A 27,567-nucleotide genomic window follows, 5' to 3' on the forward strand; every position below is an offset into this window, starting at 1 on the left:
TATTGTATCTGGCTATCAGAGGGTTAGAGGTCCATTTATTATTTTTGAGGGGGGGAATCAGAACCCATCAGTGCCTGATGGATGAGACTCAAAAACTTTGTTCCTTTCCTCCAAGACTGTCAGTTAAGATCCAGTGCAAGCCTTTCAGCTATCTAACTAAGGAGAACCAAACCTCTAAGGCAAGAGGATAATCGTCCAGTTTTAGGCAAGAGTTCATGATGACATTGACATTAGCCCACAGGTATCTGGTGGTGCCACACTACATTCATCTAATGTTACCTTTGAGATGTCACCCACAGGTTCTTTGACACCTTTTCTGTAGAATCTGTCATGGCTGCTCAGACAACTGCATCTTGCTTCAGGTACTCAGAGAGCATAAGGTTGGAGGTTGAATGGGTGACTGGCTTTTTGTCTTCCCCTAAACTCTATCTTTCCCTCTGCAGTAACCAAGCAGGATACCTTAATGGTATGTATCTTAAAGGTTAAGTGAAAATGCACACCTAGTGAGGTCTGCAGAGATATAAATTTAAGTCTCTCAAGAGTAATCTTTGCTTAAGTTTGTTGAAAATCGTTTGTTTGGATTGAAATTATTAGTTGTTATTTCTTTGGTAAGTAAAGTAAAGGTTGGTTTGATCCCTGAATTGAAAAATTGTTTATAGTTTGTTAAACATGTAATAGTAGTTGCTTTTTGTCTGTGGGACAAAGGTTGGATAGAGAGAATTCCCTGTAACCCTTTGCTTTTTTTAATCCTAGTTTTTCTCTACATATTTCATTAATCCATACAATCGTGTATATCAGAGTAATATTTGACTTTTCTAACATGTACGATGATAAGTCATGTAGAATATAATTTTGTTAAACATTAATGTCATCTGAAGATTTCACTCATGTGAAGTTGATACAAAGTAATTTTTTGCAACTTTATTCAGTAATGTATGAGCTTGTTTACAAGGAAGAATAATCATTAATAATACTACCTCAGAAAAGTCTCTTCAGATCTCAACTGGGGATTTTGTTGAACTACAAAGTACGGTCAGAATAATCCACATCATACAGAATATCATTGTAAAGTATTGTCTTGTATAATATGTTCTTTATCAAATATTACACAGTTACTACTGGTCAGTTCTTCATTGTCAGTTGTATTCCACTGTCATTAGGAACAATGAAACATTCAGAAAACTTAATATTTTTCCATAAACATAGGAAAAATGAATTTTCTCTGTCTGTTCCTCACTTAATGGGAAAGTATATGTTGAAATATTTTTTGAGTAGAGTGTTTGTAGTACATGTAAAACTTATTGTCAGACTTATTGTCAGAGAAAAGACTGTGTAAATTCACTAGTTGTTATATCTATTGCAGAAGTCCACTTGTGAAGTCATCTACACCTTTTTTCCCACGACATTCCCTTATATCTGACTTTTACTCTGGTGATGTCGGTGCTCTCACTGAACGTCTCTTAACAGCAGACCTGTCTTTTGTTGTATATTATGCACCTTGGGATAGAGAATCACAAATTCTTCGATGGGAGATAGAAAAAGTGGCTCGTTATTACCATGAACAGGTTTGTAGAATTACTCAAGTAAAGTGTTGATATTAATTTTTACGATAAACAGTATGGTGAATTCTGTCATCATAAGAGTTTTAGTATAAATAAAATGGTTGCAAAATTCTTGTGCTTAAATAGTTTTGCATAAGTCACTATTGTCATAGGCAATTTTGTGTACGGTAATTTTTTCCATATTTTTTCATTGTCTAAGTGTTATTGTGAGTAGAAAGATCAGTTTTCACACTTTAAAAATTTGGATGTTTTCCAAATAAAGTATATTTAATCATGGACCTTAGAGGTACTGTGTATAGTATACATATTCAGTCTTATATTTTCACCCTCACTTCAACTAATTGTCTGTTGATGTACAAAGTAGTATGTATTACTACACAGCATATTTATTTTGATTATTAAAGTTAAATCCTATTTGCTTCCAGATTTACTTTGCGGCAATTAATTGTTGGCATCCAAGATCAGAATGTAAAACAAAGTACAAGATTCGAATCTTCCCTGCATTGATACTACATGTACGGTCCCTATCTGGCTTAGAGACAAAGGCCATAGCTTATGGTGGACCCAAGGATGCTGGACACATCATACGATTCCTTTCTCGGACTTTGCGTCCACTTTCCCATGTTAACAGTAATGCTGACCTTGCTCGATTACAGATGGAGTACAGTGTAAGTTGAAACTATAGGGCTTTTTCATTTTAATATTGACTGTATCAATGATATAGATAAGTATTCAGAATGTTTTCAGACTGTTGTGGGATTATTCATAATGACCTCAAATAATGCTGATTGCTCTTTTTTTCCCACATCTAACCTTGATAGATTTATTTCTCTAGGTATCCATTTTGAGCACTGCAGTCTAACTTCACTTTGCAAAATATAACTGCATTACCAAGGCTTTCTAAAAAAAAAAATTATGCTGTGGTTTGCTAAATTTAGTTTATACGTTGAAATGTTTCTTCCAATGACTTCTCTTTCAGGCTGTTGTTTTAGGTTATTACGAGTTTACAACTCCAAGATTCCTTCCCAAGGGCTTCAGCTCTTTTTATCTTGCATCTCTTCGTGCCTTACAATTTGACAATACATATTCTGTTGCCTGGGGAGTAGTCACAAATCCTCGCACTGCAAGAGCACTGTCATTTAATGTTTCACAATCAGTGCATATTGTCTTGTGGAATACAACACTGGTAGGTGTCATAAGACAGTTTTACTTGTAGATAAGAATGTTATACATTAGTTGTATTTTCAGCCTCTTGTGCTTAAATTAATTTTTAGTCCTTAGTCATGTTTTTCTTGTATTGTGTAGAATTTTCAGATGTTTTTCATATCTGTTGAATATTAGAATTTGTTACAATAGTATTTGTCTGTAAATGTTACATATGATAGTAGATTGGTAAGCTAACCATTTGTAAAATCAATAGAGTAAATTGTATGGTGGCTGTTGGCCATAGTGTAAATTTTGTTGCGAAGATTTTTTTTGTTTCTCTAATCATTAGTATGTGAATACACTGTACTATAGTTTTGAGGTAGGCTATTAACCTCTGAAGCAAATAATGAAATTGAATTAAACATCTAAAAGAAGTAAGTTATAATATGTCAGAAGTTCTTTATTCCGGATCAGAATATTGATTGATCTGATAATTTTAATACAAAATCTGCATGCTGACAATAATGTAACTTAAGATTATGTGCTTCTTTGGCTTTTCATGAAAAACAGTTTTATATAAATAACTTACCCTATAATTACTTGGCTAAGAGTTTCTACTCCCACAGCAGCTTGAATTTTGAACTTCACAGTAGCGATTCTTATGTTTAGGGAGGTGACTGACCCCGCACACTATCAGGGAAAGAGAGGAGCAACTTTGCCAAGAGCTCATTTTGTTTCTGTCAGCTTATGACCTCACTCGGTTATAAGAGGGCAGCTTGGTTTTTGGATTTTGATTTATGTCTTCCCTATCAGTGAAGTATTTTGGTACGGCAGCCTTTGGCATACGTATTTAGTTAGGTTTTTTAGCAAAACCTTTAATTTGACTATTGTTCTCTTAGTGAGATTTACCGATTTTGACTTTTCCTATTGTTGACCAATGTCTGACTGTGGCGCTTCTAGTTTTCAATATTGCTCAACTGATGAAAGCATCATATGATTTTCATACCCTCTGCACTAATTGTAGAGGGCAAGTTTGTACTATTAACCTTAACTATGACATTGTTGGGGACTTATGATAAAGTACAGTGGTACCTTGACCTACGAGTTTAATTCGTTCCGTGGCCAAGCTCGTAGACCAATTTGCTCGCACATCAAATCAATTTTCCCCATTGAAAATACTTGAAATGGCCTTAATCCGTTCCAACCCTCAAAATGCCAACGCATATTTTTATGTTTCATGCTATTAACCCTTTCATGTCCAAATGACTTAATAGTACGTAAAAATACTCTATCCCCTATCTATCCAACTGACGTAGCGGTACGTAAAATTTACCGAAATTTTTCGTACATGTGGTAGGGGCCTTTTTTTTTTCGGACAAGTAGCGATTTCCATAGGCTATATCATACCTTGGACCGTGTATCTCTGGTATCAATACGCCAGCAAAGTAGTTCCTGTACTGTTCATGCTCAAATCCCTGGCGTAGTAAAATTCTCACAATGAAATCAGCTGATCGCGCTGACACTTCCCTCTCAGTGACCCATGTGCGAGCTGTTGTTGACACAAGTGTTTGTTTACATGGTTACGTCACGCAAGAAGAATAGTTTTCCAACATGCATTCGCGTAGTTTTTATGGTAAAAGTAACGGAAAACGCTTCATGCATCCCATAAGAGACGATTAGAGTTTCAGCAGGGCTCTGAATCTCCAGAAGATGCCAAGATAAGGAGGCTTCTAATGGACTACGACTTTTCTTGGAAGGCTCGTAGGATTAACCTAACACCAACCAAGCAAGCCATGGAACTACTTCGTCTGGAGTAGGAGGAAGAAATTCCCCTGTTATGTTATGTATAGCTTTTGAGCTACGAACGATAATGTTGACAACGGTAAAAAAATTTTTCGTTTCGATCAACATTGTAATGTAAAAATGAAACTGTTGCTGTTACCAAAGCCATTTTTCTTAACTCTCCCTTTATTCCTTAACTTTTCCTTTACATTTTCGTATGTTTACAAAGTAATTTCTATGAAAAATAACCGAGATAGGGCTCTTAAAAAAATTTTTATTTTAGCGATAAATGCTGACAAAGTTAACATTTTTTTTCTTTTTTATCTATTTATAACGTCAAAATTAAACTGTAACCGTTACCAAAGCCATTTTTCTTGACTCTCCCTTTATTCTTCAACTTTTCCTCTACATTTTCGTATACAGGCGGCCCTCGGTTAGCGGCAGGGGTTCCGTTCCTGGCCACCGACGCCAAGCGATTTTCGACGCTGAGCAATTTTAAAGCCTACGGCAGCCGCACACCTTCTTTCGAAACTCTAGACCAGTCAAAGGCGCCGTAATCCCACAACGGCGCAATAATTAAAATTATATTTATGCATTATAGTACTATAGAATTTACTGTACAGTACATGTGGGTGTCTACGATAGTCCGATTTTATGAGAGATCAAATTACAATGGCCTAACTTTATCCATCTTCTAGTTACATAAGTTCAATAACAGCAAAAGAGAATGATGAAAGTATGGTTTTAACGTTATACTCGTTGCGTGAACGTGTACAGCCATGAACAACCGAACGAGAAACTACTTTTTTTTTTCTAAGTACAACCGAACTGGATAACATCTGTTTGGCTTGTATTTCGATCATCATACTACAGTGCAACATTGCCGTATTTGTTATAAATAGCGTTATGTATAGAATAGAACTGAGATATCTTAATGTAATAACTTTATTCGCTATAGATCAGAGATCAATATAGATTAAAGATCAATTGGGAAATATACCGTTAAATTTAAACCTAGTTATAACTCAAGCTGAGAAAACTGTTCAAGCTGTTAATGACTATTATCGTACATCGGCAACAAGGATAAAACTGCAGTAAACGTCTGCCATCACACACAACTGTAGATAAAATTGGGATAAAATCATTTTTGTACGAACTTTGAAACCTGTCAGACATATACTTAGCTTACGTCTCTGACGTCACGGGGACAGAATTCAAAACTCGCGGCTAACGCGACAGGTAGGTCAGGTGATCTACCTTACCCGCCGCTGGGAGGCGGGTGTAATAACCATCATACCTTTCTTGCCAGATTTTTTCTGTCGTCGGTGTCGACCACACCTGTTGTCGGTACCTCTTGACAGTTGGATTCTTTTCTCGTTTTCGCCCTGGATTGTTTCTACGGACTTTGGTGAAGTACCCGATCTTTTGGCCTGGCATTCGCGATTTGTGGACAGTTATTGGACTTTTCTTTGGATTTTTCTTTGGAATTTCTTGGATTCATGATGTCTGATGTTGATACTAAGAAAACTGCTATGTTTTAGAGTTTGTTGTATGACTGAGTGTAAGGTGAGGCTACCGAAAGCTGCGGTAGACCCTCACACGGTATGTTTGAAGTGTAGAGGGAATGAATGCACCTTTAATAACCCTTGTAATGAATGTGAAAAAGCTGAATGAGGATGAGTGGAAGTCTTTGTCTTCCTACTTGAGGAAGCTTGAAAAGGATAAAGTTAGGAAAGCTTCTTCCAGGAGCAGTAGTAGATCTCGTATTAGCGAGTTGGATGTAGATAATCCTATTTTAGAAGTAGCCCTCCTTGTCAGTTTCAGCTCCTGCTCCCTGCACCGAAGCCGAAGATGCGCCTTCGGAGGTGGCCTCAATGAAAGCCACCATTCGCAGTATGGAGAGGAAAATCAAGCAACTAGAAGGTAAGAGTGATTCCAATAGTGATTTGTGCAGTGAACCCAGTGCAGTGGAGGGTGCGTCTGATCGGCTCCCTAATGCTTCCAGGCCTAGACCTCTTCCAGACTCCCAGTCCCAGTGGAGGAGGAAAGTCGAAAGCCGCAGGAAGGTTAGGGAGCATCCCCAACGGTCAGGCGTACCCCTCGGTAGCCCTGTTGATCGTTCCCAGGCTACCTTGGATCGCTCCAAGAGAGAAATTTTGCGCCAGTGCTCTCGTCGTCGCCTTCGCCTTCTCCTAAAAGAGGATGGAGCTCTTCGGAAGCCTCGCGCCCTTCGAAGAGAGCCTGGAACGCTCCCTGCGCCCGCCCTTCCAGCCCTGAACGTTTTTTTTTCGGAAGAGCCTGAGGTGGAAGCGAAGAAGCGTAAGAGATCTCAGGAGTATCGTTCCCCGAGCGGAGATCGAGCCTCGTCTCCTGTTCACGAGTTTTGTGAATTCTCCTGCAAGGGTGTTGGCTAACCTTCAGGCGCAGATTTTCGGTTCTGGCTGGTTCTCTTTGCGTGTCTTCTCGTCGTAGGAAGGACGTCTCGCTTCCTGTAAAGAAGTCCAGGCTCCCCTCTCCTGACTCTCGCTATTCGACGGAAGCGGCGCGCTCACCTGTGCGTTCGGATTCTCGCAGGAGGCTTTCTGCTTCGGACAAGATCACATCTGCGTCTAAGCGACATTCGCCTGACAGACAAGTTTCTCCTTCGGACAAGGAGCAAACTGCGCGTAGGAGATCCTCACCCTACAGACACTCTTCTCGAGACAGGATCGCTCCCCTTGACAGGCGTCAAGAGCCTAGTAGGCACTACTCACCTCTGTAGTCCGCTCCTCGTCTCGCCTCCACTCTCCGGTTGACAAGCGCCCTAAATCGGACAGGCGCCCTTCGCGGACAGGCGTCAAGAGCTTGTTATGGCGCGTTTCGCCTGGCAGGCGCTCTTCTCCCGACTTTTACTCGCCTCGGGTCAGGCGCAGAGAGCCTAGCAGGCGCTTCTCTCCTGGTAGGCGCTCACCTAGTAGGCGCTCGTCGCCAGAGATTCTCTCGCCTCGGTTCAGGCGCCAAGAGCCTGGTAGGCGCTTTTCGTATGGCAGGCGCCGTTCGCCTGGTAGCCGCTCTCCTTTGGATAGGCGCCAAGAGCCTGATAGAAGTTCTTCTTCAAACAGGCGCTCTGCACCTGACTGCCGCCTGTCTCCTATTAGGCTTCAAGAATCTGGGAGACGCACTCCTCCAGACAAGAAGGATGTGGCAAGTAGACACTTGCCTGAAGCATTGTCTCCAAGACGTATACGTCTAACTTCCTCTAGAGACTCCTTTAAGATAGTCGCGCCTCTAAGGATCAGGAGGGCTCTTCAGCTCAGGAGGAACAGGACCCCTCAGAAGAAGAAGGACCAAAAGACGCCTCAGTTTCCTCCTATAAGAAACTAACAGAGTTACTCTTGCAAGAGTTTGGAGATATCCTTTCTCCTGTGCTTCCCCCTTCTCCTCTTTCGTTATTCTCCACTTCGAAGACGTCGAAGGTTTCGTCTTGTGTAAGGATGAAAACCACCTACTGTTTCCATGAAGAAGGCGCTGAGATTTTGGTTTTTGGGAATGGCTCCTTTGGCTAATGGAAGAGAAAGGGAAGACGGTTTTTTTCTTTCCCTCCGTCTAAACTGACCGCAGATTGGGTTCTGGTACGAATCAGGAGAACCTTTAGGCCTCGCTCTCCCTTCGTCTGCGGACTCGGACTTCTCTTCATTAGTGGATTCTGCTCGTCGGTCCGCCCTCTTGTCCGCCAAGACTACGTGGGGATGAACGAACTTGACCACTTACTGAAGGGAATGTTCCGAGTCCTGGAAGTTTTCAACTTCCTTGATTGGTCTTTAGGTGTTCTGGCTAATAAGACCGAGACCCCAGATGCTCTGTCTCCTGAAGATCTTAACTGTGTACTCACTTGCATGGATAAAGCAGTGAGAGACGGATCGAGTGAAGTCTCATCACTGTTGGAGCTGGAGTGCTTAAGAAACGGTCGGTCTACTGTTCGTTTCTCACGAAGGCAGTGTCTCATGCGCAAAGGGCCTCGCTCTTGTATGCTCAACTCTCTCCGCTTCTGTTTCCCAAGAAAATTATCCAAGATGTCTCGAGTGCCCTTTCAGCTAAGGCTACTCAGGACATGTTAGCCCAGGCGGCCAGGAAACCTCGCTCTGTCTTCCAACCCAAGACCAAGAAAGAGACTCCTCTGAGACAGGAGCCCTTTCGAGGAAGGACCCGCTGTCAGAGTTCTGCAACCAGAGGGACTAGACCTTTTAAGAGAGGTAAAACCTTCTCTAAGTCATGTCAGAGGGAAGAAATAGCGGTCAAGGACTCCAGACATCAGTGGTGCCAGACTACTGAATTTGTTTGCCGACGTCTGGGCCCACAACAAAGTGGCAGACAATTGGTCCCTATCGATTGTCAGCAAAGGATACCTCATTCCCTTCTCGTCAAGACCACCATTGACGACAACTCCGAGGGAGTTGGTAGCCAAGTACAAGGACCCCCCATCATGAATCAAGCCCTTTCTCTAGCAGTAGATCTCATGCTAGAGAAGGAGGCTATAGAACTAGTGAAAGATCCCCGCTCTGCGGGCTTTTACAACAGACTTTTCCTAGTTCCGAAGAACTCAGGAGGATGGAGACCGGTGTGGATGTAAGCGCCCTGAACGTCTTTGTGGAAAAGAGGAAGTTCGCCATGGAGACAACTTCCTCAGTGTTAGCGGCTCTTCGTCCAGGGGACTGGATGGTGTCTCTAGACCTTCAGGACGCTTACTTTCATGTGCCGATCCATCCTTCTTCACGGAAGTATCTACGATTCATGATGGGAGGAACATCTTCCAATTCAAGGCCTTGTGCTTCGGCCTATCAACTGCACCCCAAGTTTTCACGGGGTTAATGAAAAACGTGGCGCAGTGGCTACATTTGGAGGGAGTGAGGGTGTCGCTTTATCTCGACGACTGGCTAATCAGAGCAGAGTCTCAAGAAAGATGTCTGGAGGACCTTCAAAAGACCCTTACATTGGCAAGTTCGCTGGGGACTTTCTGGTGAACTTCCAGAAGTCTCAATTAATCCCCAGTCAAGAGAGGATCTATCTGGGGATTCGGATAGCTTCTCTGGCTTTTCGGGCTTTTCCGTCGCCAGAGAGGATAGCTCGTTGCTACGAGAAAATAACGACCTTCCTAGAGAAAGATGCATGCACAGCGAGGGAGAGTGGATGAGTCTGCTGGGGACACTCTCCTCGCTGGAGCAATTCGTTTCTCTAGGAAGGTTGCATCTCAGGCCTCTACAGTTCTTCCTATACCAGAACTGGAGGCGTCTCTCCCTAGATCTGGAATTCTCCTTCAAGATCTCAAGGGAAATCAAGAGAGACCTTCGGTGGTGGAACAATCCACTTCGATTTGTGGAAGGAATGTCTCTCTACATGCCGAACCCCAGCCATGTGTTGTTTTCCGACGCATCGAAGGCAGGTTGGGAGCGACGCTCGGGACAAGAGAAGTGTCAGGCACCTGGAAGGGGGATCAGGTGTCCTGGCACATCAACAAGAAAGAGTTGATGGCAGTCTGGATGGCATTGAAAGCCTTCGAACCCCCACGTCCGAAATGCAGTAGTGCAGGTCAATTCGGACAACACAACACCTTGGCGTACATCAAAAAACAGGGGGGGGGACGCACTCCTTCTCCCTGTACGAAACAGCAAGGGATCTTCTGCTGTGGTCTCAAACAAGGAAGATCAGTCTTCTCACCGATTCGTACAGGGAGAAAGGAACGTCAGGGCCGATCTCCTGAGCAGGAAGAATCAACTCCTGCCTTCCGAGTGGACCCTCCACTCAGAAGTATGCCAAGACCTGTGGAGAAGATGGGGCAGACCTCACATCGATCTCTTTGCAACAGCAAAGAACGCAAGAATCGAACTTTACTGCTCCCCGATCTCAGACCCAGGAGCAGTATCAGTGGATGCGTTTCTCCTAGATTGGACAGGGCTAGACGTCTACGCCTTTCCCCCCTTCAAAGTACTAGGACAAACCCTCAAGAAATTTGCTATCTCGGAGAGGACAAGAAATGAACGCTAGTAGCTCCGTTCTGGCCCGCCCAAGATTGGTTCACAGAGGTACTGGAATGGTTGGTGGACTTTCCAAGAGCACTTCCACAGAGACAAGATTTGCTCAAACAACCCCACTTCGACAGGTATCACAGAAACCTCCCCGCTCTCAATCTGACTGGCTTTCGACTGTCAAAGTCTTGTCAGAGCGAAGGGGGTTTTCGACAAAAGCTGCTAAGCTATCGCCTCAGCTAGAAGACCTTCGACCCTTAAAGTCTACCATCGAAGTGGGACGGTCTTTCGCCGTTGTGCAGGAACCAGAAGTTTTCCTCTTCCAGTACCTCTGTGACTCAGATAGCAGATTTCCTAGTTTTCCTCAGAGAAAAATGCGGTTTGGCAGTATCTACTATCAAAGGATACCGAAGCATGCTGGTTGGATGGCTGCGGTATTCCAGACATCGGAATCTAGATCTTTCAAATAACAAAAGATTTCTTCATGATCCTTCTTAAGATCTTTTGAATCTTCCAAGAAAACCTCGAGCGAAAGTTCCAAGTTGGAATCTGGATGTGGTTCTTCGTTTCCTGAGGTCCGCTAGGTTTGAACCACCACATTTAGCCTCCTTCAAAGATCTCACGAGGAAAGCTCTCTTTCTCATGGCTTTAGCATCAGCTAAAAGGGTTAGTGAGATTCATGCCCTAGAAGGAAGGGTAGGTTTCAAAGGAGATTCCGTGGTTTGTTCCTTCCTTCCTTCGTTTTTTGGCAAAAATGAGAACCCCTCAAATCCGTGGCCAAGGAACTTTGAGGTTCGTGGTTTATCTGCCATAGTAGGGGAAGAACCTGAAAGAACTCTTTGCCCTGTTAGGAGTTTAAAATACTACCTTCAGAAGAAGAAAACCCTTAAGGGCATTGAGGATAGACTATGGTGCTCTGTAAAGGACCCCAGCAGACCATTGTCGAAAAATGCGCTGTCTTTCTTCATTAGAAGTGTTGTGAAAGAAGCACATAAAGCTTGTAATGAGGAACATTTCAAGATCCTAAAAGTCAAGGCTCATGAAGTAAGAGCGATTGCCACTTCCTTGGCCTTTAAGAAGAATATGTCTCTTCAGAATCTGATGAAAACTACATTCTGGAGATGTATTCAGTATTCGCCAACCACTACCTAAAAGACGTCAGTATTACGTATGACGAGTGCTTCGCGTTAGGCCCGTACGTATCGGCGGATTCGGTGCTGGGGCAGGGAGCTGGAACATATCCTTAGTAGTTTTTCCCTTGTTTTTTTTTGGTAATTGAGTTCATATGGTTGTATGAAAAAATGATGCAGGTAGGCATCTTTTTTCGTTTCGTAATGCTAATAACGTTAGTTTGGTTAGGTGATCGGATTTGGTTTGAAGCTCCCTGCGTTGGTAGTGGACAGGTTCTGTCATAGAAGAGGGGCGAACCCCCATTGACATGATCCGACTTGGATTCTACTAAGTAAGCGGATATCAAGTCCCGTTAGTAGACCCAAAGAGTCTTTTCAGCTGTAGGTCACGCCCTCGCTGTAGCTCTTATGGCAATGCAGACTAATAGACAGTATCTATGAAGTCTTCAGCCTAAACAGGTAAGAACCAAGGTTATTTTTATCCTACAACAGGTGTTGTTTACCTTTTCTTTGTTATTTTCTGTCTTGTACCCTCCACCAAGGGTGTCAATCAGCTAAGTATATGTCTGACAGGAAAGTTCATGTACAAAAATGATATTGTTATTTTACAATAAAGTTTTGTACATACTTACCTGGCAGACATATACGATTGATGGCCCGCCCAGCCTCCCCTCAGGAGACAGGTATAGAGAGAAAAAAATCTGGCAAGAAAGGTATGATGGTTCTTACACCCGCCTCCCAGCGGCGGGTTAAGGTAGATCACCTGACCTACCTGTCGCGTTAGCCGCGAGTTTTGAATTCTGTCGTGACGTCAGAGACGTAAGCTAAGTATATGTCTGCCAGGTAATGTATGTACAAAACTTTATTGTAAAAAATAACAATATCATTTTAATAAAAACTACTGTGCTTGAAAGAACACATTTTACTGTTGGTTTCACGCCGATAAAAGATAAATAACGTAAAGTTTGTATTACGATGATATAAAGGATTATTGCGAACGGAATCACATAATTTTTTTACGCAATAAACATGCCGCCAACGTAATCTGTTAACGAAAAAAATATTAGTTCACATTCACGAGACATATTCAATAAATATTTCCACCTAAAAACACGCTGTATAAGGAAAAATATCTTTGTCTCATATAAGTCAAGTATATAGATATTCGTTTATGCAATTCTGAGCGAATGCTAGAAGAAAGAGCATTCGCTCAGAATTGCGTTATGGTGAAACATACTCGTATTCATCAGCTGATTTCAAACCACAACATTGGCCGCTCCGCGGAATATGGGCTTAAGTTTGCCGTAGTATTTTAAAATACAATAATATGAGAATACATACAATATTCTTGGATACAGTGAAATAATGTATAACTTTTTAAAGGATTTATGGAAAAGATGCATAATTAATAAAATAACACAATGCATTTTTCGGAACTGGCGGACAAGAACGAACATGAAAAACCATCCCCTGACAACGTGAAGCGTAGTTACAAAGGCTGCCTTAATTTGTATCTTATTTCTGTACAAAAATGAAAATACCTTTACGTAATATATTTTCATACACATTTTAAACATAAAAGCATAAACATGTGAAAAATCGACACATCGATCGCTAAATTTGCACTCTTTTTAACTCGATATTTTCGGAAGAGCGGCAGACGGCGGCATACAAGAACGAACTTGAAAAAAACACCGTAGTCGATAACTTGAAGGGGAGTTTCAAAAGCTGCCTTTTTATCATATTTCTGCACAGAAATAAAAATACCTTATTCGTAATACATTTTCATACACATTTTAAACATAAAAGCATAAACATTTTTAAAATCGACACATCGATCGCTAATTTGCACTTTTTTTAAATCTATATTTTCGGAAGAGCGGCAGGCGGCGGCTTACAAGAAAGAACATGAAAAAATATCGTATTTGATAACGTGAAGGGGAGTTTCAAAAGCTGCCTTTGTATCATATTTCTGTACAGAAATAAAAATGCCTTTCATGTAATACATTTTCATACACATTTTAAACAAAAGCATGAACATTTATGAATCGACACATCCATAGCTAAATTTGCACTCATGTAACTCGATATTTTCGGCATAGAACAGCGTGAGAGGCATATATTTTACCCTAATACCTATGTAATAACTCTCCATAAAATTTGTTAATATAATTTGCATAACCTTTATGGTCTGAACGGCATTTCTACAAATGTATAAACTCGTTAGACAACGGCACTAGCGGCGCTGTTAACTGAAATTTGTGCCGTAAAGATACCTTTAAAATGCCTTATTTTTTTAATGAATATTTTTGACGACCGCCGTAAAAACGATTCGCCGTTGAGTGATTGCGCCATTAACCGCGGGCCGCCTGTATTTACAAAGGAATTTCTATGACAAATAACCGAGATAGGGCTCCTAAAAAAAAAAAAAAATTTCTAGTGATAATTCTCACCATGCGCCGGGCAGAGCGGTCTCTTTCTTACCCTCTTTTCTATCAGTTTTTTCACCGGCTGGACTTATTCGTTTTCCATTGTTTTATAAGTCAATTTTTAGAGAATTTTGTTGGCTTTCTCATAAAAAATAATTAATTCGCCTAACTGTTATAGCATTTGACCTAAGAACGATAATGTTAACAATGGTAAAAAATTTTTCGTTTCGATGAACTTATAACGTCAAAATGAAACTGTTGCCGTTACCAAAGCCATTTTTCTTGACTTTCCCTTTATCTTTCAATGTTTCCTCTACATTTTTGTATATTTACAAAGGAATTTCAATGAAAAATAACCGAGATAGGGCTCTTCAAAAAAATATTTTTCTAGCGATAATTCTCACCATGCGCCGGGCAGAACGCTCTGTTTCTTACCCTCTAATCTACAAATTTTCTCACCGGCTGGACTTATTCGTTTTCCATTGATTTATATATGTCGATATTTAGAGAATTTTATTGGCTTTCTCATTAAAAATAATTAATTCGCCTGACTCATAGTTTTTGGGTTACGAACAAAAAAAAATGAGTACCGTAGATTTTTTTTTTTAAATAACTCACATTTTTTCGTATTTAGAGGGCTGGGACTCTTATTCTGACTATTCCACCATAAAATACTAACATTTAGAAAAAAAGGACAGCAAAATGAACGTTGTTGGCATAAAATTTATATTTTGCTGAATTTTCTAAATATAGATATTTTTTTGCACTGTCGAGCGCTCCCAGACACCTCGAATATCTGGGGACACAGTACTCAAAACTAAGCGGATATAAAAGAGTTAAATAAGGAAAATACATTTCTAAATAACAATATTGTATAAAAACATAATAGAAAGGTTATGTCAAGATATAATCTTTTATGCAGTGTGCAAGTAGTACAGTGGTCCCCCCGTATTTGCGGGGGATGCAAACCGAATAGGTTGCAGTATGCAAAGGTTGATAAAATTAATTTGTTCTGATACGTATACAAACCCTCGGTCCTTTAACAATAGGAAGGTATTTAGCGGCAGCTGAACCGGTTGTAAGCTTCGAACAAGGGGGTTCGGTAGTTGACTACTTGTCCAGCAGTTGGCGGTCAGTTCGACTGCGAGGAGAGGAGTCACTTTGCTTTCAGCCACGTAGGTGGATGGACGTGTTGCTCGCCTCTCTGCCCGCTTCTTGTCGTATGCTCTGTTTGCTTCACTGCGTGAAGGCTTTCTTCTTTCTCTTTTACTGTGTGTATTTGTGCAAGGATATATGTAAGTACGTGTATGTTTTTGTATATCATACAGTGAATTTTGTGATTTTTGAGATTCGAAATGGAATCCCAAGAGCCGGAGAGACCCCCTCGCCCCCCCCCTCCCCCATCAGCCACAGATTGTGCACTGGTGTGGAGGGTCGTAAGTGTGGGGCCTTTCGAAGGAGGAAGAGAAGCCAGTCACACACTCTTTCACTTGTCCATTCATGCAGTCACACAAGGATACGATGCTGTTCTGTCCGCTCGGGTGCTGGGTAGATTACATAACTTGTTGAGCAGCCACCACGGGTCCTAAGGAAAAAGTGTCCAAGGACCTGTGGGTAATAGCCTGAAGGTAGAATGAAGTGAAGGTGGTCTGGTTGGCCCAAACCCCTGCCTTCAGGACCTGCGGCACGGAGAAGTTCTTGCGGAACGCAATGGTTGGACCAATACCTCTGACTTCGTGGGCTCTCGGACGAAGGGTACGGGTGTCGTCACTACCATCTGTGTCGTACGCCCTCCTGATCACCTCACGCAGCCAGAAAGAAAGTGTTCTTGGAAACTTCTTTCTTGGTAACCCCGGTGCTAACGAAGAGGCGTCGACACTCAGGCCTGAGGTACAGAGTTCTCTTCAGATAGCGCCGTAGCGCCCTCACAGGACAAAGCAGCATCTCATCTGCATCATTATCGGTGAAATCGTTCAGGGAGCGGATCGTGAAAGACTCGAACCAGTCGTCAGGGACCGAAGGATTCTGAGTCTTCGCTACGAAGTTCGGGATGAAATCGAGCGTCACGGATCCCATCCCCTGGAATGCTTGACGTCGAAGGAAAGACCATGAAGTTCCCCTACTCTCTTTGCTGATGCCAGGGCCAGCAGGAAGAGGGTCTTGAGGGTCAGATCCCTGTCTGACGACTCTCAGAGTGGCTCAAAGGGTCTGCGAGTCAAACTCCTCAGGATGAGAGTCATATCCCACCCCGGGGGCCTGAGTTCCCTGGTTGGGCAAGACCTCTCGAAGCTCTTCATCAGGAGGGAGATCTCGAAAGAGGAGGAGATATCCACACCTCGCAGTTTAAGGACTAGGGCCAGGGCGGCGCTGTATCCTTTAACTGCAGAGACGGAGAGGAGCTTCTCTCGGCGAAGGATGACGAGGAAATCCGCTACCTGCTGAAGAGTGGCTCTGAGAGGAGAGAGACCCCGTCCACAACACCAACCACAGAAGACGGACCACTTCCCCTGGTAGACAGCTGCAGAGGACTGTCTGAGGTATCCAGCCATCTCTGTTGCTGCGCTGCGAGAAAAGCCTCTCGCTCGCAAGAGATGGTGGATAACAGCCAGCCATGAAGACACAGGGACTCGACAGACCAGTGGTACCGTTCTACGTGTGGCTGGCACAGGAGGTTGTGCCAGGGGGGAATCTCTCTCGGCGCTTTGGCAAGCAGGAGCCAGCTGGTCCGGGTACCAAACAGCTTGAGGAGGTTTGGGTGCCACCAGGATCATCCGAAGATTCGCGGTGATCAGCGCCCTGCTGATCACTTTGCAAATCAGACAGAACGGGGGAAAGGCGTAAACGAAGAGGTTGTCCCACAGATGTTGAAGAGCGTCCTCTGCAGCTGCCCATGGGTCCGGCACAACCGAGTAGAAAACCTGGAGTTTTCTGTTGTACCGGGTGGCGAACAGATCCACGACTGGACGTCCCCACAGGTTGAAGAGCCTTTCCGCCACGTCTGGGTGAAGGGACCATTCAGTTCCTATCACCTGATCCCGACGGCTGAGCTTGTTGGCTACCACATTCCTCTTGCCTGGAATGTAGCGGGCTGACAGCTCTACTGAGTGTGCCATGGCCCACTCGTGCACCTGCAACGTCAACTGGTGCAGCGGGAGGGACACTAGGCCCCCCTGCTTGTTGACGTACGCCACTACCGTGGTGTTGTCGCTCATCAACACCACCGAGCGTCCCACCAGACGATCCCGGAACTCTTGGAGATCGAGGAACGCTGCCTTGACCTCCAGGACGTTAATGTGAAGGTGCTTGTCGCGATGGTCCCACACGCCTGCAGTCAGCAACTCCTCCAGGTGTGCGCCCCATCCCTTCTTGGTCGATGCGTCTGAGAACAGCAACATTCTCGGGGGGGGGGGGGGGGGGGGGGGGGGTGGGGGGGGGGGGGTGCAAAGAGGCCCTCCTCTTACGAGGTTCTCGTCGTCCAGCCACCAGGCTAGGTCCTGCCTCACCTCCTCCATGAGGGACACGGGGAAGAAAGGAGGGTCTCTTGCCTGTGACCAACACTCTTTTAGTCTCCACTGAAGAGACAGCAGGTGAAGACTCCCGTGAGGGACTAGCTTCTCGCTTCTCGAGAGACGACAGGTGACCGATCATGACCTGCCACTGCTGAGCTGGTTGCTACTGTAGAGACAGGAACTGTCTTGCTGCCTCCTTGAACCTGCTGATCCGCGAATCAGCGGGGAAGACTCGCCCTGCTACCGAGTCGATCAGCATGCCCAGGTACTTCATCTTCTGCTTGGGCTCAAGGTCTGACTTCTTGTAATTCACTAAGATCGCCAGATCGCAGCAGAATTCGAGGATTCAATCTCTGTCCTGCAGCAACAGAACTAACCAATCGTCGAGATACCTCAGAAGACGTATCCCTACCGAGTGAGCCCAAGCCGACACCAGCGTGAACACTCGCGTGAACACCTGTGGGGCGGTTGAGAGACCGAAACAAAGTGCCCTGAACTGGTACACCGTCCCGTCGAGGATGAAGCGGAGGTACCTCCTGGAGGATTGATGGATGGGTATCTGGAAATACGTGTCCTTCAGAACCACCGAAAGCATGAAGTCGTTCTCCCTGATGGAATTGAGCACTGAACGTGCTGTTTCCATCGTGAACCAAGTCTGGCGAACGAATCGGTTCAAGGGAGAGAGATCTATCACCGGGCGCCAGCCCCCCGAGGACTTCTCCACCAGGAAAAGTCAACTGTAGAAGCCTAGCGACTGATCCCATACGATCTCCACAGCATGTTTGCTCAGCATGGCTTCTACTTCCTGCCGAAGCGTCACGTCCTTGGTTGAGCCAGGAACGTAGGTTTGCAGATGGACCGAGTTGGAGGTGAGGGGTGGCCGAGATTCGAAGGGTAGTAAATATCCCTCCCAAAGGACGTTCACTATTCAGCCAAGGCCAATCGCGGCAGACCCACCGTCGTCCTGGGTTCCTTTTTGGGTCCCCAGAACGACTCCAAACCTGATGTGGGCTCGGAAGGTGGGAGCGGTGATCCTTCCCTGAGGTCGCTGTGCTGACGAATCAGCGCAATAACCTCAGCGAATGACCTCTGGATCTCAGGAGTGACTGCATCCTGGGGACACAGACCGTCAAGCCCCTCCAGTGAGAATGCCTCCCGAGACCCTCCTCCTTCCACAGGAGGAACCACAACAGACCCCTCCTCCTCTACCTGTGGGCAGAGGGCCACGGTCATCACTACGCTGAACAGGGGGCCGATGCAGGTAAGCTACACAACTGAGCTCCATCCTATCCCTTTCAGTAGGGATAGGAGTGTTTGTCTACCACTCCCCAACAAGGGGGGGGGGAGTGGAAGCCAACAAGAGACAAACCCATGACTTTATTTTGGCTCTTGAAGTAGGAACTAGTTCTTACCTTTTACTATTTATAAGAGGTACGCTTGCCTCCCTCTTATAAATTTGGTCCAGAAGTCTGACCACTGATCCTGCGGTGCACACCCCGATCAGCTGGGCAGAGGCTAGGATCCCTCCCTCTGCTCTTACGACCAGGGAGGGAACCAAGGTAGGACGAACACCAGTCTGTTCATAAGACTCAGATTCCACCCTCCAAGAAGTGAGTCTTCCTATTGTTAAAGGATTGAGGGTTTGTATGCGTATCGGAACAAATAACAATTTGTCGGAAATTGTATTTTTCCTAACTATACAAACCTGAGGTCCTTTACACATAGTCCCACCTCATGCCACCACTCACTCTGCGTTTCCTGGGCCTAAAGCAAAGTGACTCCTCTCCTTGCAGTCGAGCTGACCGCCAACTGCTGTACAAGTAGTTAACTACCGAACCCCATTGTTCGAAGCTTATGACCGGTTCAGCTGCTGCTAAATACCTTCCTGTTGTTAAAGGACCTCAGGTTTGTATAGTTAGGAAAAATACAATTTCCGACAAATTGGTATTTTATTCACATATTAGGTACAAAGACAATCGAAGGAATCGATAGTGTGTGTGTCCGATTGTGACAGAGAGAGAGAGAGAGAGAGAGAGAGAGAGAGAGAGAGAGAGAGAGAGAGGGTAGTCGGCATGTTTACACTTGGATCTTACATGCACGAAAGAGATTAATTATACCCCAATACATCAACTTACTGTTGGCAAACGGCAGACTTTGAAAACAAACATGAGGGTTTTGCAAAAAAATAAGTAGTAAATCAAGAATGCCAGAAAAGGTAAGAAGATAAAATAACTTTTCACAAGGAAGCCGTTTTAACAAACAATCGAAGGCATGCAGAAGCTGAAAGCGACGCCAGTTTGTTTATCACAGAGTAAAGTTACTTGTACAGTAGTAAAATATCGTAACAAGTATTTGTCACCAGATTGGTATTTTACCGTAACAAAAATAAAAGTGATTTGGGAAAATCGAGTGTAAGTGAAAGAAATGGACGAATAATCATCCCAGATCAGCTAAGTCAGTGGGAAGCAGAGCAATTCTTCTCTCTCTCTCTCTCTCTCTCTCTCTCTCTCTCTCTCTCTCAGCGCACCAAACACTGACTTGAGCAAGCTTTTTTTTCTATTTACTCTATGCATTTGTTTTCATGTTTTATCATTATGTTAAATTTATTGTGAAATAATTTTATTTTTTATGTGAATTGGTACTGCTTTTATGTACATATTATAGTACAGATTTTACTGTCTTCTCTCCTCAACAATACCACAACGCACGATAACTTAAAATCATTCATTCATTTATTCCTTAAAAATATAAATGCTCCCTCCCTCTGCCTCAAGTTAGCTGTGTATCGCCGCAACGACGAATGATTTTGTTAATCATTTTTGCTGAATTTTATTGTGAAAAGCTTTGTTCTTTCACTCACTATTTTGTTAATATTGTTCAACTCGACCGTCTCACTCGGCACACCGAACACTGGCTCAATTAAGACTTTTTTCCTGTATTGCATTTTATTGTTTTCATATGTTAAATATATTGTGAAATAACATTTTATATTTTATGTGAATTGGTACTGCTTTTACGTACATATTATAGTAAAGATTTTACTGTCTCTTCACTCCTCAACAATACCACAACGCATGATATCTTAAAATCATTCATTCATTATTCCTCAAAAATATAACGCTCCCTCCCTTTACCTCAAGTTAGCTGTGTATCACTGCAATGACGAATGATTTTGTTAATCATTTGTGCTAAATTCTATTGTGAAAAGCTTTGTTCTTTCATTTGCTATTTTATTAATATTGTTTAACTAGACTGTCTTACTCGGCGCACCGAACACTGGCTCAATTAAGATTTTTTTTTTTTCATATTTTATCTTTATGATAATTCATCGGTAAATTCCCTTTTTGTGCGAATTGTTATTGCTTTTATATACATACAGTAATATGTTAACTCTCTCTTCTTCTCTCCTCAACATATCAATGCTCTCTCGTTCAGTCTCAAGTCAGCTGGGCGTGACGTCACCGCGTACTATTTTATACATCTTTTATTCTAAATGTTATATTGAAAGCTATATTTTATAATAAATGCTTTTTACTTTTATTTATTTTGTCGAATATTGTTATCATTAAACTATACGTAAATTGTAAATGAAAAAAATTAATACAGTTTAACTTGTAAGACACAGTAGGCCGTTGAATACAAGTATAAACCAGATAATCAGTCAGTTCGAAGTATGAGCATTCTTGAAAATTTTGTTCGAAAAACGGAAAGTTCGACATAAGAAACATTCGACAAATGAGGTATCACTGTACCACAGTTATGTTATAAATGACGTTATGTAGAATAGGACAGATATTTTTATGTAATAACTTTATTTGCTATAGATCAAAGATCAACAAGGAAATATACTGTCAAATTTAAACCAAGTTGTAGCTGAAGCTGAGAAAACTTTTCAAGCTGCTAATGACTTTTATCTTACACTAGCAACAAGGATAAAACTCCTGGAAACTTATGCCATCAGACATAACTGTAGATAAAATTGAGAGAAACTCATTTTAATCAAAACTACTGGGCTTGAAATAACACATTTTACTGTTGTTTTTAAAGCACATATTATAATGAAATAAAATTAAAATAGCGAACGGAATTACGTATGTAATTTTTTTTACACAATAAACACACCACCAACGCAATCTATTAATGAAAAAAAAATAATTTAGTTCACAATCACAACAAGATGTATTCAAGTCATATTTCGACTTGAAAACATTAGCTCTCACACTAGTTCATGATTTTAGATTGATTGAATTTTACCTTTGCCCTCTGCAAACATTACTTATGTACATACATGTCTTCTTTATTTTATTGAATTATGTGACTTTGTTATGACTGACTTATGAAGTTTACCTAGTGATGCAAAGAAAACTTTTACTCAGACAGAAACAGAAAATGGCATCCCATGAGTTAGGGGTAATGTTAGTATACGTACGAAAAAAGCCTGGTACTTAGGAAGCATGATTAGGGTCATATTTAGTGTTCAAACTCTAGAAGTAAGCATTTATTAGCAATTTTAGAGACCGTGCCCAACTTACGCGAAACTTCCCCTACGCGAGGGGGTCTAGAACCTAACCTCGCATAAGTTCGGGGTATTCCTAAAGAAATAAACTTCTTTTCCCTTATCATACAAAAACTAACTACCACAATCCCTCTTACCAGAGAAAATAAACCCCTTTACCCTTCTTGACTTAACGCTCCTTTCCTTTCCCATTACATATCATATACTTCTTGCTTTTCTTTCCCGTTCAGCTTCTCACTCAGCTTCACTTTTTCCTTTTAACTTTTTACCACTGACCTTCACCTCGCTCTCCCCATCATACCTATCATCGCTCAAATCTGTAATGCTGTTTAAAGTTCCCAACCTATCTTTGCAACATAGTCCTCTCGATCTTTTCTTACTGGTATTACCACCTAACTGTTCACAAAGTTTTGGATTGTTTATATATTATCCCATCAAATACATGAGCTTGTCTTTTATTTTATAACAAGCATCGCCTCTTTCTACCATTTACATTATTCCAGCTTCATTTACTTTGATGACAACGTTCTCATTCCATCGTATTTTCACACTTAACTATTTGTCCCTCTTCATTCGGTAGTTTTACATTCTCTGCGGTGTATATCTCACTCCCAATATCACTTTTCCCCCAGTTTTACCATCTCTCTGGACATATAACAGTACACTAGTGTCTTTCTCCATTCTAATTTCTATCATTTCCATATCCAGACATATATTATTCTATTATTTTTCAAAAAACCATAGCCCAAGAACATATCGTACTTTTTGCTTGCTCCATCAACACAAAAAGTCATCATCCTCCATCTATGCCAGCAATTCTTACTGATCTTCTGAACGTAACATCTGCTTTTACCTCGACCCTCCAATACTTTTAACATAACCTCTACACTCATCTATTCTTAATAGTAATCCCTCCATTCATCAAACACTTTTCTATACACTGCATTTCCTTCACAACCAGTATCCACCAGCACTTTCAAATCTATCACTATGCATAAACAATGGTTCCATTTCTCTCTAGTGCTCCCACTAACATTTAACACCCCTATCCCATTAAAATCTTAGGATTTACCACAGTAAACCCCTCCATATCTAATTTTCCTGATTTACATTTTTACTTTTACACATTTCTGTTTGTTACCCATCAGTTCCACAATTGTTACAATGACTTCTGGGGCTCTTATCCATTCTAACAAAATGCCCTTCTCTTCTGCAATTGCCACATCTAGCTAGCAAGGGGAAAGTGGGCAGGGCTAGTTACCTACCTAAACAAAAGAATGGCTACTGCGAATTTCAAAATTTAAGCTGCCATGTGAGTAGAAACTCTTAGCTAAGTAATTACTGGGTAAGTACTATTGATAAGCATTATTATGAAAATGTCATTTTCTCATGCAGGAGAGAAGAAAGGGACTGAGCCAGCTTGCAGGCTAGCTTTCCCACAGAACTTGTACTTATTACTTTATCATTTAACTGGCAATGCTGGATAATGGAATGATGAGCAGACTATGACATATTGTTTTTTGCCTGATCATTTTTTTATTACAGAGGTTTAGTATTACTGTACAGTGCCTCCTTGGCCCCCAAAATTTCCTTATGACTGAAACTTTGTTTCTTCCAGGTGTATACAGCAGCCACCACAGCTGACAGTGAAAGTATCACCAATTGGGCATTCAAGCGATTGGATGAAACAGCAACATGGATTGAGGTTCCTGGCACCAAGAGTTTAGCTTTGAATAAGGTTTTACAAAGTGGACCATCTCTGATTGTGTTTACTCCAGATAATCCTTATTATTCAGCTAATGATCCATTTTCATTGGTGAGTGAGATGTTAAAATTAATGTGCAACGTGAAATTTTTTAATAGTTAGTTGAAGTATGTACTCTACAATTGAAATCTTGTGTTGTAATTTTATTGCAGTAAAATTAGACATATATCTGTTGCTAATGCAGTCAGATGTTCATTATAGAATTCTTTTTTTATGTAATTTGGGGATGTATCTGTTAATAATTGTTAGTAATATTTTTTCTTCTCTGGGTCCTTTTAATGTAGTAGTTCATACAGACTTAAATCTCTTGCATTTTATTAATATCAATTGTGTTATTTGAAGCTACGGGAGGTTTCGCTAGATTATTACAATTGTGAGCAGTCAAGTCGTGTTAGCAACCTTGGACAATATTTGGGTTCTATGAGATCTAGAGGCCGTGGGCAGTTGAGACAAGCTGAAAGGATTTGCAAGTCATACCTTAAGGAGCAGCTCAGTGTCATACATCTTTCAAGACCTCACTTCAATTTTCAAGGTACATGAAAATTCATTTTTGATGCTTCCATAAGGCATGCAAAAGCAGTGATGGATGAGGTTTTATGTTAGAAATCATCTAGTGGATAACTGCCCCCACACATTTTCAATGCTCTCTCCATGAATGGAAGGTTAAATATGAGTGCGTTTGTTATGTGGCTGGGAGTGAACAAACAGTTTTGAATGGAAGGATTGGTATAACTAGTGCATATAAAGATATATAAATTTGAATGAATATCAGAGAGAAAGAGATTGATTATATTAACCTCTAAATTTACCTAATTGTGACTCCCTTTATATAACTTAAATTCCTGTGCATCTATAAAATGTATAGTAAGAGTTATTGGTATTAGATGCAGTATCCTGTTAATATTGTTAACTTTCATGTGATGCAGTAGCATGTAACTAGTCATCATCTGAATTTCGATTTTTAGATGAAACCTGTTGCCGAACTATGTCACCCTCGGACAGTAGGAGTACTGTTGACAGAAGTGATGAAAAAGTTTGTGATGTCTGTATCCATGGCCCTCCTAAACTTGATGACACACACAGTACACACTGTTCAACTCCAAGTTCCTTGTAAGTCTTATGATGCAGCTTGTATTAATATAGATTGGGAGCAGTATACACTTTTCATGTCAGGTCTTTTAATATTTGAAAATGTAACTCCTGCATTAGGATTATTATTATTAATAGGTGTTAGTTTTTCCAGACCTCTGAGTCTCAAGTAGACTCTTCTGAGTTCCTGCATTAGGAAAAGTAACTAATTTACATTTACTACATATTAGGAATACAGATTTGTAAGACAAATGATTAAACAGCTTTATATGTTAACTAAAACAGTGTCCAGAGGTTAAGTTGATTATGTTAGACATACTTTATTTTATGATAATGATGTTGGGCTCTTATAGTTACTATAAAATGTTTTCCTAAAACATTAAAAATAATAAGTATTGAATGCCAGGATTTATTTGTCTGTATTATTTTCATATTTGATGTGCACTATTTTTACATTCAGTTATATCTTGCTTAAGTACATCTTCCTGTTTCTGCACTATGGTGTCAACTGCTCTCTTTTTTTGCGGCAAGAAAAGTATACAGCCTTAAATGTACAAAATTTCTTAAAAAGTTAAAACTTTTTGAATGAGAAGAAAATAGATTGTACTCTAGTGGAAGTGAGCTACTATTTCAACAACTGCATAGCCAGATGAGCTTGCACCATACCTATTGGTGTGCTGTGACTGTCATGTGCAGATTGGCTGAATGATGTTGAAGGGGTTTTGGTGAAATGGGAAATATTAGTCATAATGGCTTTGGCATTGGGTTGTTGAGGTATAATATTCACCCAGTTTATGCTGCAATTTTACCACAGTTGGGATGGTTCTTTTGACTACAATGCTGAATACAGTGTTTACATCTTCATCTAAAATACATTGTATTATTAAATTCAAAGTTTATATTTTATTTGACTTCAGAATTTAAAGTAAATATGCATAGTAAATTTCAGAACTTTAAAGTAAGGGCTTATTGTGTTCCAATTTTAAATTCAGTATAAAACATAGCTATGACAGTATCAAATCAAGGGAAATTAGTGGACTGGGATAATTGTTTCACAAATTGCAGTACTACTGTAAAGCTTTAGAACATCTCTTTTGAGAATTCCATGTTTTTGTTTTCTATTATTATAATTACACTACATTATATTAGTATTAAGGACCAATATAGGCTATTGCACACTTCAGATGTATAGTTGTCTTGTTATGCCTTCAGCAGAAAATAAAATGGAGCTCTGTTTTACCCTGTATTAAATTCTGATTGTCTATGATGGGTTTATAGTTAATGTTAACCGATCTCAAGTTACAGTATAAATTTTAAAAAAATAACTTTTATTTTGTAAGTGAAATAGTAGTCCCAATTAGGGACTGAGCTGAATAGGCTAGCCTACCCCCTGACCAACACTCAACAACTAAAAGAAATGAAATAGTACAACATTTTGTTTAATTTGATTTTTGTAGAAATGATAATGCATTATTGTAGTTTTGTGTATAGGTATTCAAATACAATACACTCCAACTCTGTCTATGTAGGATAGTTAGGATAGTCAGTCATGAAATCTCGTATCATATCCCAGTCTAGCTTGTCAAGATTTCATATGCATTATTTTACAGAATAAGGATAGAGTAGGAAAAGTGAATTTCAAAGTAGGGTAGGTTAGTGTAGGTTAAGCAGATAAGTGCTTTTCCTGTTTCAGGATTTTGCCCCTTCTGGTACACCTTTGAATTTGTAAGTGCTGATAAGTGAGAGATGACTAATTACATTCTTTTTTCATGAAATTTACACTGCAACTAATCTCCCCGATATGATGTCATTTTCAGTGCAGAGGAATCAGATCTACTTCAGCATGTTAACAACCTTATGACTGTCTTTAGTGATTCGTGCCGGGAACTGATGCTTCAGTATACTCCTTGGCAACACTACTCGGTTTGCTGTCAGCGTAACAACACAGCAAATGACAAAGAACCTATTCCAAATACATCTAGTGAAGAAAAACTAACTGAAAGCAATGTGAGAAGGTCCTTGATGTGTCTTAATGTGTATAGTAATATGGACTTGCCATTTCTTTGAGAAATATGCTTGTCATTATCAAATTGATCGCCGATTCTGTCGGGAAGTTGAAGTTTAGTAGGAATATAGGTACTGTATGTGTACTTCATGGTTAATCTGAATTTTGAATTTGTGACCTTTGTGAGGACTTTGTAGGATGTCCTTTCTTATAATAGACTGTTTAGTACAATGCTGTAGGTCAACTCTGCCATATATATGTATATATATATATATATATATATATATATATATATATATATATTATATTCTATATATATATATATATATATATATATATATATATTATATATATATATATATCTATTATATAATATATATATCTATCTATCACTATCTATCTATCTATCTATCTATCTATCCTATCTTATCTGTCCCTTGACATGTAATGACAGTAATCTGGGATTTCAATAATTTTTTTCATTTTCTTAATTATTTTAGATTTCATAGATCTGTATGCCAAATTACTTATATTAGTAAATGGTAATTCAGTATGTAAAAGTACTTGCTTGTGTCTATCTGGGAATGAATATGTTTTATAATTTAAACAAAAACGTAATGGTTGTCAGCTTT

At 41.0% G+C, this 27,567-nt stretch overlaps 1 protein-coding gene across 1 annotated transcript in view; it reads left to right on the plus strand.

The window, feature by feature from the left end:
• The window catches only part of LOC135202590 (thioredoxin domain-containing protein 11-like), a 183,240-nt gene that overhangs the window by 73,845 nt on the left and 81,828 nt on the right, over window positions 1-27,567 (plus strand). The window contains exons 4-10 of the mRNA XM_064232098.1: window positions 1,364-1,565; window positions 1,988-2,230; window positions 2,542-2,748; window positions 23,695-23,892; window positions 24,184-24,373; window positions 24,807-24,951; window positions 26,748-26,937. Of these exons, the coding sequence (XP_064088168.1) occupies window positions 1,364-1,565; window positions 1,988-2,230; window positions 2,542-2,748; window positions 23,695-23,892; window positions 24,184-24,373; window positions 24,807-24,951; window positions 26,748-26,937 (1,375 nt within the window). The remainder of the gene's footprint in view (window positions 1-1,363; window positions 1,566-1,987; window positions 2,231-2,541; window positions 2,749-23,694; window positions 23,893-24,183; window positions 24,374-24,806; window positions 24,952-26,747; window positions 26,938-27,567) is intronic.

Source organism: Macrobrachium nipponense, chromosome 30, assembly GCF_015104395.2.
Source record: "Macrobrachium nipponense isolate FS-2020 chromosome 30, ASM1510439v2, whole genome shotgun sequence".
Lineage (NCBI taxonomy): Eukaryota > Metazoa > Arthropoda > Malacostraca > Decapoda > Palaemonidae > Macrobrachium > Macrobrachium nipponense.